This window comes from Arvicanthis niloticus, chromosome 4 (assembly GCF_011762505.2).
Source record: "Arvicanthis niloticus isolate mArvNil1 chromosome 4, mArvNil1.pat.X, whole genome shotgun sequence".
Classification (NCBI taxonomy): domain Eukaryota; kingdom Metazoa; phylum Chordata; class Mammalia; order Rodentia; family Muridae; genus Arvicanthis; species Arvicanthis niloticus.
This window is the reverse complement of record NC_047661.1, coordinates 68,438,111-68,451,540: the sequence shown is the minus strand read 5'-3', so window position 1 is coordinate 68,451,540 and position 13,430 is coordinate 68,438,111. Positions and strand designations below refer to the sequence as shown.

Genomic DNA, 13,430 nt, shown 5'->3' with positions numbered 1-13,430 from the left:
GGCCAGAGGTCTCACATCGCCCAGAGATGGAATTATAGGTGCTAGGTATCAAACTCAGTCCTCTGGAAAAGCAGTATGTGTTCCTAATTGCTAAGCATTTTTCCAGCCCTTCAATAATTCTATGATTCTTTTCTTTTTCAATTAGATTTGACCATTTAAGTGAAGAAATCTCACATTTCACATTTTTTTTTTTGACAAATCCATTAGATAGGTAGTAAATTTGCAGTATAACCTGGCTGAATAAAATGACACATGTAGTTACCTAGCACGCAGTAAGCATTCAGTAAGTACTAGGATCAGTGTTTCCATGATTGCTGTATGTTTCCAGCAAGAGTAGTAAGGATAACCCAAAGAAACAGCTAAAGTTACTCTGCCCGAAGGATTTGGTATAATTATAGGTCTTTGATTCACTTTTCATGCTTTCTTACCATTTCTGCATTTCACAATTTGGGTCGCAGCTGTGGTTGATGAATCTGGCCTCATTTCCCATGCGGTAACTGTCAATCACCATTCCGCTATCCAGGTTTAAACAGTAGTGGTCACTGTGATTATGATACTGTTCAATCATCCTGTTCCTGAAGAAGAGAAATAATCGAAACCCAATTACTGATTAAATGGGAAGGCAGCTACTCTCAACATCAATCATCAAATCAGTAATTAGTAATTAAAATAACAGTAAAGTTTCCATCTTTGATTCTCTATCCTCACCTTACAGATTCATCACCGTATTAGAACATCATTATTTACCTGAATTCTTGTTCGCTGACAACTTCCCCTAGGTATTCAATGATGAACTGGCCAGCTTTTAGGGGTTCTTTGGTTCTAATCCCCCAACCTTTTTCCTCAGCTCGAAATCGTTCCAGGCACTGCACCCACTCATGTCTCTGTATCCTCTGGTTACAGCACTGCTCACCACAGGGGCAAGTGTTAGGGGAACACTCAGCAAAGATCATTCTAGAAAGTAATAATTGTAATCAATTTATCTATTACATTTTTACTGTATCCATTTTATATATTCAAATTATTTTAAAATTTAACTAATGAAACAATTTTGCTAAGAATAGCTAAATATCTAAAAATAAAAGACACATAATTCTAAAGTTAACTTTTATAATTTTAGAATGAGAACACAGATTACACTTTACTGCCATATAAAACTCACAGTCCTCTAATTTGTCTCAGGAGAATCAGCACTTTTAGGGTGGTATGGCTGTAGATACACTTATCTTTTTGTTGCTATTTTCTTTATTTTTTTGGTTTTTTTTGTTTTTGTTTTTTTGAGACAGGGTTTTTCTGTGCAGTCCTGGCTGTCCTTGAACTCATGCTGTAGATCAGGCTGGCCTTGAACTCACAGAGCTCCACCTTTCCCTGCCTCCTGAGTAATGAATTAAAGGTGTGTGCTACCATACTCAGCCCTTGATTTATATATCTTATTGTGGATGTGAGTAGAAACAACAAGAGGCCATTTGGATCTCTTGGAACTGGATTTTTGGATGTTTGTCAACTAACATAGGTGTTGGGAATTGAACTCTGTTCCCCTGCAAAAGCAACAAGTACCCACTGAGCCATCTTTCCAGCCACTACTTTTGATCTTAACTCACCGTCCTGAATGCTGGAATTACAGGCAAGTAAAATGAAGCCCAGCCAAAAAAAAAAAAAAAAAAAAAAAAAAGAACCTAACAAATGAACAAATGCTTATATAACCTTTTGATGTTGTGTTTTTTAAAATTTCTAACAGAGCAAGATGGCAAAGTTGCTTGCATTGTAGGCTTGGTGGTCCAAGTTTGATGTAAAGATGAACAGAATCAAGTCCACATGTCATTTCCTGCACATCATGCACAACAATAACAATGTCTAATTTTTGGGAGGGTGGTGGACTGGGCTATATAAGATAGTGTAGACGGGCCTGAGATTCACACTATGTAGCCCAGGCTGGCCATGAATTTGAGATCCTCTGGTCTCTGCCTTCTTAGTTGCTGCAACTACAGACCCTACAGACCTGCATCACATGTCTTTTCAAAATTTCTGGATCTTTTTATTTTTTAAGACTCTGTGTGTATGTGTGTGTGTACACACGTGTGCACTCTGTGTCACTGAATGTGTATGTATATGTGGAGGCCAGGGGTTAGTATTGGTATCTTTCTTTATTGCCCTCCAATTATTTTTGAGACAGGATCCCTTATTGAAACCAGAGAACCAGATTGGCTAGATCTGGCTAGTCAGTAAGCTCTGAGAATGTGATCACACTACCATCACCTACTGCCACCACGATAGATGGGCATTTATGTGGGTACTGGGATTTGAACCCAGGTTCTCATGCTTGCACAACATACACTTTAGTAACTGAGCCATCTTTCAAATGTACAGAGCATTTTCATATATGGCATACAAAGGTACACTTAGGTGGGGCTAGCACAATGGCTCAGTGGCTAAGAGCTCTTCCAGAAGGCCCAAGTTTGGTTTTCATATCCTACATCTGATAACTCACACCACCTATAATTCAAGTTGTAAGGACTGAAAATCTTTTCTGGCCTCTTCAGTGTATTCACACACATTCATGCACACACACACACACAGAGGGAGAAAGAGACACAAGATATAGTACATACACTAACAACAAATGTAACTAGAAAAAAAATTATAAAGGAAAAAATTGTACTGAAATTCAAAAAAAGCTTTACACACACACACACACACACACACACACACACACACACAGTATTTTCCAGAGTATATAAAATTAGAAAAAAACTTCCCTTTTATAACATAACTATTTTGCTATGTAGCCTTGGCTGAACTGGAGCTCACTATGTCAACCATGCTGGCCTCAAACTCACAAGACCCTCCTCTTGAGTGCTGGGACAAAAGGCATGTGCCACAACTGCTTGGGTTTATATTTTTTCTTTAATTACCTGTCACTTTCAATATTACCTTGCCACTCTTGTTTGGAGCAAATACACTTTAGGTAATACCTGTTCAAAGACAACTACACAGTTTTAAGGCTGGTTTTTAAACTGGAAAGAAATAATAAATTATGAAGAATAATATTGAGAGCTTAACTTTGAAACTTAATAATATTTTAAAATATTGATGTGAAATAATTATAAAAGCTCATGTAATGGTTGGAGAGATGGATCAGTGGTTAAGAGCACTGACTGCTCTTTCAGATTCCAGAGGTCCTGAGTTCAATTCTCAGCAACCACATGGTAGCTCTCAACCACCTGTAATAGGATCTGATGCCTTCTTCTAGTGTGTCTGAAGACAGTGACAGCATACCCATATACATTAAATAAATAAATAAATAAATAAATAAATAAATAAATAAATAAGGCTCACTTAAGGACAGGTGTGGTTATGAAGGTCTTTAATCCTAGCACCCAGAAGGCAGGGGGAGATGGCTTTCTGTGAGTTCAAGGACAGCTAAAGCTGCAAAGTGAGACCCTATTTCAAAACAAAACATTTAAAAAAACAAAACAATTCTAGTTAACATCTATTTATGTATCTGTGTATGAGCAGAGACACACCATACAGATACAGACACAGATGCACCCATGCAGCCATATGAGAACACCCACAGAGTATGTGTCATGGACTCTATCACTTCCAGGAGTTGGTTTAACCATGTAAGTTCAGGAATAGAATTTAGATTGACAGGACTGGCAGCAGCTTCTTTACATTCTGCACCATCTCATCAGTCTCAACAGCCGTTATCTGTTTAGAAGAATTGTCCTGAGTCACAGGACAAATTGAAAACAAACACAACTCATGTATGAGGTGACTGTTGCTGCTGGCAGGGAACAGGTCACATGTCTTCTTAATGTCAGCACTCGGGAGGCAGAGGCTGGCAGATAGCTGAGTTTTAGGTTAGCCTGGGCTATACAGTCTAAAAAAATAACAACAAAATGTTTAATTTTGTAGACACTTTAAGACTCCTGCTATGGCTAGGCATGGTAGACCACACCTTCAATCCCAGCACTCTGGAGCCATGGCTACACAGAAAACCTGTCTCAAAAAAACCAATCAATCAACCAACCAATCAACCAAAACAAGATTCCTGCTATCCTACCAAATATTTACACAAATTTAAAACTACAAAAACATAAGACAAAGTCATTACAGAGAACAAAAACTGAACTTTTTTCTTGTGCTTGAGGGAGGTAAGAAGGTGTGTGTAGGGAAAGGACAGGGATGGACTGAGAAGTAAATGTGATAGGGGGTGTATGATGTGGAATTCCCCAAGAATAAATAAAAATATGTTGGGGGGAAAAAAAACCCAAACCAACATTATATGTTAGATAGTTCCATCTAATGGAGACTTTATAATGGGTTATTTGGAAAATATATTAAGCAATACAATTGATTTTTTCTCTTATACATGTATGGACTTATCACAGTCTTCATTTGTATTCTGTAATACAGATTTCTTTGTAGTGAGTGGCATTTGTTTGTGAGCATTATATCTTGGGGTTTTTTCAGGTTGTTAAGTAGGCTTGTTAGTACTGAATATATACATGCCAGTCTAATGCAAAAAATAAAATAACCCGTGCCAACAAAAGTGATAGAAAATAACCAATGTATTTAAAATGGTGAATGGTCACATGTCAGTTTTGTGGTTAAATCTTAAGGCAACTTGGACCCATCTTATTTTTTAGTGTTGCCAGGACAGCTCAGGGTCTTGACGGTGAGGGTTACCTCCCAGCATGGCTCCCTCTTTTCTATGTCCTAAGGTTAGAAAAACTGCAAAAAGCCAACAAAATATAAAAGACAGAGGTAGACAAAACCAAACTAACCAAACCAAATTCTCAAAATGTAAGGTCAAGAAGTAAGACAGATAAATCAAAGCTAATTCTAAGAAGCTACAATTACGGGCTGGAAAGATGGCTCAGTGGTTATGAGCACTGGCTGCTCTTCCAGACAACCAGGCCTCAAGTTCCATAGTATTACGCACCCTCTAATAGCCTATAGGAGCACCAGGCATGCATGTAGTGTGCATACAGACATGTTGACAAAACCCCACACATATAGGTAAACATTAATTTAAAAAATTAAAATAGCCACAATTGTATCAAAATATTTTACATATTTTACTTGTTTTTTATTTTTTTTGGAGACAGGGTTTCTCTGTGTAGAACATGCTCTGTAGACCAGGCTGGCCTCAAACTCAAGAGATCCACCTGCCTATGCTTCCAAGTGGTAGGATTAATGACCATCACTGCCCTGCAAGATGTACTTATTATAAAAATTTAAAATGTATGCTTGGTTGGCTTCTAATTTGCTATATATAGATCATGTCAGATTCAAATGAAGTCTTCTGCCTGTGCCTCAGAAGTGCAAGGGTACATATCGGTGTTCAGGACATGTCAAGCTTATTAAGAGATATTTTAAATATCACTGTAAAGAATGTTTTATTTATTTTATATCCATGGGTAATTTGCATATATGTGTATATGGAACAGTGTGCCTGCCTGGTGCCCATAGAAGTAAAAAAACCACTGGGACTGGAGTTCCGGGTTCTTAACCTTTTAACCTTTGAGCTAGCTCTAATAGTCACTTTTTTTTCCTTTTTGAGACAGGGTTTTTCCAAGTATCCTTGGTTGTCCTGGAACTAGCTCTGTAGATCAGGCTGTCCTCAAACTCAAAGAAATCCACCTGCCTCTGCCTCTCAAGTATTGGGAAGAAAGGTATGCATCACCACATCCTGGCTCCAGGGACATTTTTAATAGTAAGACACCGAAAATAAATTAGTTAACCAAAACAGAAGAGGCCAATTTTGGCCTATCAACTTGACAGATGATAGAAAGTTCCTTAAAGTGATGATGTATAAATTTAAAATATCTGTAATTAGCTGGGCATGGTTATTATCACAAAGCATAAAACTTACACAGACATACACAACACAACCACAAAAAAAAAAAAAAAAAAAAAAACACAAGCAAGCCGGGTGGTGGAGCACAACTTTAATCCCAGCATTTGGGAGGAAGAAGCAGGAGGATCTATGAGTTCGAGGCCAGCTTTGCCTATACAACAAGTTCCAGGAAACCCCGGGCTAAACAGATAAACCCTGTCTCATAAAAACGAAACAACAAAAACAAGACAGGTTAAAAGCTAAGGCAAAAACATTGTTTTGCATTTGAGGCCAGTTTGGGCACATGATACTAGCCTAGACTAAGCTATAAGGTAAGGCCCTGTCTAAAAAAACAAAACAAACAAAACAAACAATTTGTGAGTGAAAAGTCAGTACAAAAAAAATTCTGATAACTGGGGCTAAGAAAAAAAAATATCACTCAGTAGTTAAGAGCACTTGCTTGCTGCTCTTGCCAAGGACAGGGATTCAGTTCGTAGTACCCACAGGAAGGCTGACAACCACCTGTAATTCAACTCCAAGGAATGTAATGCCTTCTGGTCTTTCTCAGTTCCTGCATGCATGTGGTGTACATAAACTTACATAGGCAAACACACACACACACACACACACACACACACACGTAAATAATTCTTTTCTAAAAACATCAATGTTGTCTATACCAACATTATTACCAATAATAAAACTATATTTATATATAAAATATCTTTTTTAAAAGGATTTATTTATTTAATGTATATGAATACACTGTAGCTGTCTTCAGAGCACCAGAAAAGGGTACCAAATTCTATTACAGGGTGGTTGTGAGCCACCATGGGGTTGCTGGGAATTGAACTCAGGACCTCTGGAAGAGCAAGCAGTCAGTGCTCTTAACCACTGAGCCATCTCTCCAGCCCTGTATAAAATATCTTATATGCATGTTATGTATGTATTATACTATATAAGCCAGGAAAGATTTCCAACTGGCATGTTCAAACCAATCTCTCCAGCTGACAGGGCAGCTCAGGACTTCAGAAGTAGTTACCTTTGGTCAAGATCATGATGTAAAGGAAACTGGTAGTTCAGGGTTTTTGAGACAGGGATTAGCTATGTAGCCTCAGGTGGCCCAGAACTTACTTTGTAGAGCAGGGTAGCCTAAAATTTGTGTGGTTCCTGCTGTCTTAGCCCTTACGGTGCTAAGATTATAGGTCTGTGCTGCCATACCCAGAACATTAAGTTCTTTATTTTTTGTAAATTTATCTGCATTACTAAAACCCACAAATTATATCTCTCCTCTTTTCCTTTCTATTAGGAATTTCCATTTTATGCCTGGTAGAGTATGCTTAAAATTTCAGCATTTGGGAGGCTAAGCAGGAAGAGCAGAGCTCTAAGACAACAGAAAACAAACACTCCCCACTAAAAACAGTCATCGTCTCCGAATGAGTCAGCCCTACACAGACACAATGTCTATGATGCCATTATTACCATCTCATAGCTGTCACTGATCATGTGCATGCTTACACATGCTAGGAGTTTCTTAGTATAGTTTTCCTTGAGAACTGTGCCTACCAAATACTGAAAGCTAGGAAGGCACTTAATACTTTGCTTATTAACTGGGTGATGGTGGCACCTATTACCCCAGGACTTGGGAGGTAGAGACAGGCAGATCTCTCTTGAGTTTGAGGTCTACAAATCAAGTTCCAGCTCAGCAAGGGCTGTCACACAGAGCAATCATGTCTCAAGAAAGTAAACAAAAATCAATTGACAAAATAACAAACTGAAAATATTTTGCATATTAATAGATTACAAGATCGTCTATCATCCTCAGAAAATTCCCCTAGGAATTTTCCTAGCTGAAATTAACCACCCCCACATCTCATCACTAGTAAGATTTTAAGTTTAGGTACACAGGAGTCTTTCTGGCACTGTTTTCAGTCCATTAGTATCAGTGTACTATACATAGAGGAGAAAGGAAAGGTAGTATTGCACACATACACAGTCCTTAGAACTTAGCTTTAGAGAAATCAGTTACAGTACCTATTGAGGCAGTCATCACCACAGCCCTTCCTGGTGTCATCATCTGGCTTCTTACAATTACAGGTGGTAGCCTCATAACCAGAAAGAGGTTTGACATCAACGTAGACATCTTAGAAGACAGCAAATAAAAGTTTTTGAATATACAGAATTATCTTTCAAGTGTCAAGACAGGAGGAACATTGATGTTTTGAAGGTGGAAAAAACATCTAAGTTACTCACTTGAACGAATTTTTTTATACAGGGGGACATCTGGTTTTTTGTATAGCTAGAAGAAAAAAAAATCTTGATAAAGCATTTTGCTTCAAAGAACAGTGTGGCATCAATCCCTAAAACTACAGGAAGTGTCTTCTTTCCATACAGAGGTATTTGTAGGATGCTTGGTATGATGGCTCCCCTCTATAACCTTGACAAGAGGATCACTGTAGGCTTAATTTAAGCTACATACAGTAAATACTTCTGAAACTTTCTGAACTGAATATGACTGAGGAAAATAGAGTGATCTTTTTAATTTCCTTTCCATAAATAAAGGGTGACAGAAAATTAGAATTAAAAAGCACTAAATAAACACTAAAAGTTATTATGTAAACAATTTTTTGAGACACCATCTTATACAGCCTTGGATTTTCTGAAATTCTCTATGTAAACTTTTGACTCTTCAATATCCTTCCGAAGCGCTAGGATTATAGGTGTGTTTAATAATATCTGACAAACAGCAATGTACTTTCAATATTTTTTTTTTCTTTAGCAAGTTGCTGAATAACAATAAAAAAAAAAAAAAGCACTCTGAAGACCAAAGCTATTATTCACTTGTGTAACTTAAGATTCTACTTGCTCCAATGAAAAGAAAGGGAAGGAGTTGGGAGTGAAGTTAACGTACAGTAAGGTAGAATGCATGTTCAAGCCTCAGTATGAACCCCTTGGGTGCAAAGCACAAAACTCTGTAAACTCTAAACATGTGTAAGGTTTGTTTATAGGGCAATTATATGAAAATAGGAAGATTAACTAGCTTCTCAGCCATCACACACATTGGCTGGGAATCTTAGGAAACCAACATTAAGATTTTCATCAGGGTGTGTAATCAACAAGCAGAATGTGTTACTGGTGCTTATCTGTAATTCCAGCACTATGGAAATGAAAGCAGGAGGTTCAGAGATGTTGGGTGTAGGTCAGCTTTAGCTTCATAGCAAGTTCAGTGATAGTCTGTGAAATATGAAGTACTGAGCAAAGAGCGTTCATGTTTGCATTAAGGTGTGTTGTGGAAGAAACAGCAATTTGAATTAAACTCCATCGTTTAGTAATGTGTCAAAATTTATTTCATCACTTTTTTTCAGTACATGCTAAAAGCCCCTTCTCCGTAATCAAAAAATGAAAAAAAAAAAAAAAAAAAAAACCTGCCTAAAAACAAATTAAATTCTGGATTTCTGACGGGGTTGAAAACTTATAGCTATTTACCGTAAGAGAAAAGATTTGAGTGGATGGTCGGCAGCTGACATTCATCCTAAAGCCAGGTTCAGAACTAAATGTTTTAGTTAGGATAGATGACAGAGGTGCTGGTTAGTCAACAAAATGATGGACTGGGTATTAAGACTATCTTGTACCTCACTGGTACAAATTGGCATAATTATGCTCTAATTGTATTTTGAGAGAAAAGTTTTATTTTAACAGGAAGGGTGATGTGTAGGAGGAGCTAAGGTAGGAGGAGTACTGAGAGGAAGAAAAGGAGTAAGAAGAGGAGGAGAAGAAGGATAGGAGAAGCTAGGTGATGAAAGAGAGAAAGAGGGGGGAGACAGGGAGGCAGATATTCATGTATCTCTACCAGTCAAAGATAGTTGATATATCTAGGTCGGTCAGTGGGTTACACCTCTGATTGAACAATTCCAAACTTATAATGCTTATGATTAACATTATTTTTAAAAAAATGTATAAATGCAAAAAGGAAAAGGGGGCATGGGATAGGGGTTTTCTAAGGGGGGGGGAATGGGGAAAGGGGATGGCATCTGAAGTGTAAATAAAATATCTAATAAAAAAAAAAGAAAAAAAAACAAATTAAAATAAAGCAATTCTTCCAACTAAAGATAATAAAAACAGACACAAGTATCCAACTTCATGCCAGGTGGTGGTGGCGCATGCCTTTAATCCCAGCACTTGGGAGGCAAAGGCAGGTTAATCCCAGCACTTGGGAGGCAGAGGCAGGTGGATTTCTGAGTTTGAGGCCAGCCTGGTCTACAGAGTGAGTTCCAGGACAGCCAGGGCTATACAGAGAAACCCTGTCTCAAAAAAAAAAAAAAAAAAAAAAAAAAAAAAAAAAAAAAAAAAAAAAATCCAACTTCATGTACGCTCAGGGTTTTCCACTCGTACACAGCTCCCAAAATAATGACTCTGAGACCTAATGATTTATAAATAAATGCCTAAGCCATAAGCTTTGCCTCATTTCCACTTGCTCATAACTCCATTAGGTGAAGCCTAATCTATGTCATTTCCACTTGCTCATAACTCCATTAGGTGAAGCCTAATCTATGTCTGCCATAAGGCTAGTTACCTTTCCTCAGTTTCGTGTGTCTGTCTTCCTCAAGAGTCAGGGCTGAATCTCTCCATCTTGATTCTTTCCAGATTCCTCTCTCTCTCTGCCGGATGTCCCACCCTCTATTTCCTGCCTCAGCTAATAGGCCATCAGCTTTTTATTGACAGTTGACACTTCCACACAGTACACAAGAGATTCTCTCTACATTTGAGACTTGTTGCTTTCTAGTCTAAAAGGAGATACAATAATCCACCCTTTTATCCTTTCATCTTTATATCCTTTCCCTCCTCCCCCTCCCACACCCCCCAATTGATACTCTTTAAGAACTCTGTGTCCAACAGAAAAGAGGCGGCAGAGGAAACTGAACTGGTTTTGGTTTTCCAGAGTTAACTTTTGCTTAGAGACAATGTTTTACTATGCAGTTCTAGTTGGCCTGGAACTCACAGAACTCTACTTGCCTCTGCCTCCTGATTGCATAAGGAGCTGTCACCACCACACCCACCAAAGATAACTTTTGACAGCATTTCAGCTAAACTCAACCCCCCCCAACCAGCTGTTGTTGATTTCATTTGTATGAATACTTCTATACCCCCTATGGTTGTTCTAAAGATAGTGCCTAGAAACTTTAACTTAATTAAGGACTGAGGATTCTTTTTTCCCCCCCAAGAGTTGTTGGCAGTTCATCTACATTCTCCCAAGACCTGCATGAAACAGAATTCCTATAGCACAAACTTTTTGCTACTAAAGCAATAAGAATAAGAAGAGAAGGATGCCCACTGAAGCAGGAACTTACAGTAATTCTGAAGTATAAGCAAAGGCTTTTGCACATTAAATATGTGCACAAATTCATTTTTCTTGGTCTCTAACTTTTTACAAGGACAGTTCTCAATATATCCTAAGATATCATTACAAGGAGCCAAAGGAAACAAACTTATCCTCCCTACTCCCTAACTCTTATCACTCAAAAAGAAAACCTGGTCAAAGAGGCCCTTTGTACCTGATTGTGTTTCCACTGCCAGAGGATGTCGTAGGGAAGCTGGAAGTCAATTCTCTTCTGTCTGAGATACTTTCCTGAAATTAAAAAACTCTATCAATTTCAACAACTATTCAGATATATAGTCCATACAAAGAGAGCAAATAGTCACACGCAAAATATATTTTAAATTTATACTCATCTTGAGAAAAATAAGGTTAATGCTACAAAAAAGGGATAAGGGCTGAGAATGTCAGTGGTTAAGAGCTTTTGCTGCTCTTGCAGAGGAGAGGATATCTGTCAGTCCAGTTTCAGGGATCTGATGCCCTCTTCTGACCTCTGCAGGCAGTAAGTACACCAAAATGCACATAAATACATGCAGGTAAAACAGTCAAACACACAACAACAACAACAATAACAACAACAAAAATCTAAAAATATTAAAGGGGAGGGGTAAAGTTCAGGCTGGCACATGGATAAAGTTATTTTCTATCAAGCTTGACTAACTGAATTCGAACCCTGGAGCAAACATGCTGGAAGAAGAAACTGGACTCCTACAATTGTTCTTCCACTTTCATGCGGCACTGTGAAACATATTCCCACATACAAAATTAAATAATTTAAAAAAAAGGGATATATCTGAATTTACATAATTGAAGAAAACATGTCACCCATGAGATGTCCCAGTAGGTAAAACACCTTGTCTTTAGTCCCCAAATTCATGGTGGAAGGAGAACCAGTCCCTGAACTATGGCTTCTAAATATATATATATCTGAACAGAGATGGCTTGGCACTTAAGACTGCATACTAGTCTCTAAAGTACCTGAACTTGGTTCTGAGCACCCACAGAGGTGCCTTACAATTGCATGTAACTCCAGCCTCACAGGATCTGACACCCTTTTCTGGCTGCTGAACATGTAAGATACTCACATATAGACACAAACACACATGTAATTAAAAATAAAATAAGTATACCCCACTTTAGTCAGAGTACTCAGGAGGCAGAGGCAGGCAGATCTCCTTGAGTTTGAGGCCAGCCTGGTGTACACAATGAAAACCAGGACAGCCAGGGCTACACAAAGTAGAAGGAGAAGTACATGTAAGTGGATTTAAGATGCTATTAACATTATCCTGCACCTTGAACTACTACTTTCTCCCCCCCCCCCCCCCCCCTTTTTGGAGACAGAGTTTCTCTTATGTAGTTCTTGCTGACCTTTATGCCTCTACCTCCAAGTGCTGGGATTAAAGGTGTGCATCACCACCACCAACCAGCTTCTGCAGACTCTTAATACTGACTAAAAAAAAAAATGTAATAGTCTAGACTGGTCCTAAGAAAAGGGAACTGGGTCTTACTATGCATTCTTGACTGTTGACTGGAACTTTCTATGTAGACCAGGTTGGCTTTGAACCACATACATTTGCCAACCTGTTTCCTCAGTGCTGGGATTAAAGGCATGAGCCACCATGCCTGGCATTACTCTTTTGTTTGTTTGTGGTTTGAGACAGAAAGAACAAACTTTTCATGAGAACAGCTGATTCTATTGTTTGCCTGAAATACATGTTTTCTCTAGAAAATGTAAAGACAAACAGAAAGGTTTTGAACTTCTTTAAGAAAATGTTTTTCCTCATAGGTAAGGATTCATTCACACCTACTCAAACTGACCTCCAAGCCAGAACTCTGCTTACAGGCCCTATCTACAATTTTCATAGAATCCAGACTCCAGGGCCGATGCAAAGCTTCCCTAGCAACACTCACATTCCTCTTTGTTTAATGCATGTAATGATGACAACTGGAGGGAAAAAAAAGGTATGTGTAACTGTGAGAACTAAAATTACCTACATGGGAGACCTTCCACTACAACCTGAGTGTGAACTGAGCCATTACAAATTAGGAGATGAGGGGCTGGTGAGATGGCTTAGAGGTTAAGTGCACTGTTTGCTCTTTCAGAAGTCCTGGGTTCAATTCCCAGCAACCACATGGTGGCTCACAACTAACTATAATGAGATCTGATGCCCTCTTCTGGCCTGAGGATATATATGCAGCAGAGCATCCATA

At 38.4% G+C, this 13,430-nt stretch overlaps 1 protein-coding gene across 3 annotated transcripts in view; it reads right to left on the bottom strand.

Moving 5' to 3' along the window:
• Ash1l (ASH1 like histone lysine methyltransferase) overlaps positions 1–13,430 on the bottom strand; it is a 131,140-nt gene that overhangs the window by 37,869 nt on the left and 79,841 nt on the right. For all 3 annotated transcript variants that reach the window (XM_076932732.1, XM_034500429.2, XM_076932731.1), the window contains exons 8-12: positions 11,398–11,471; positions 8,099–8,144; positions 7,880–7,988; positions 748–954; positions 429–575 (exon numbers count right to left, since the gene is read on the bottom strand). In XM_076932732.1, the coding sequence (XP_076788847.1) occupies positions 429–575; positions 748–954; positions 7,880–7,988; positions 8,099–8,144; positions 11,398–11,471 (583 nt within the window). The remainder of the gene's footprint in view (positions 1–428; positions 576–747; positions 955–7,879; positions 7,989–8,098; positions 8,145–11,397; positions 11,472–13,430) is intronic.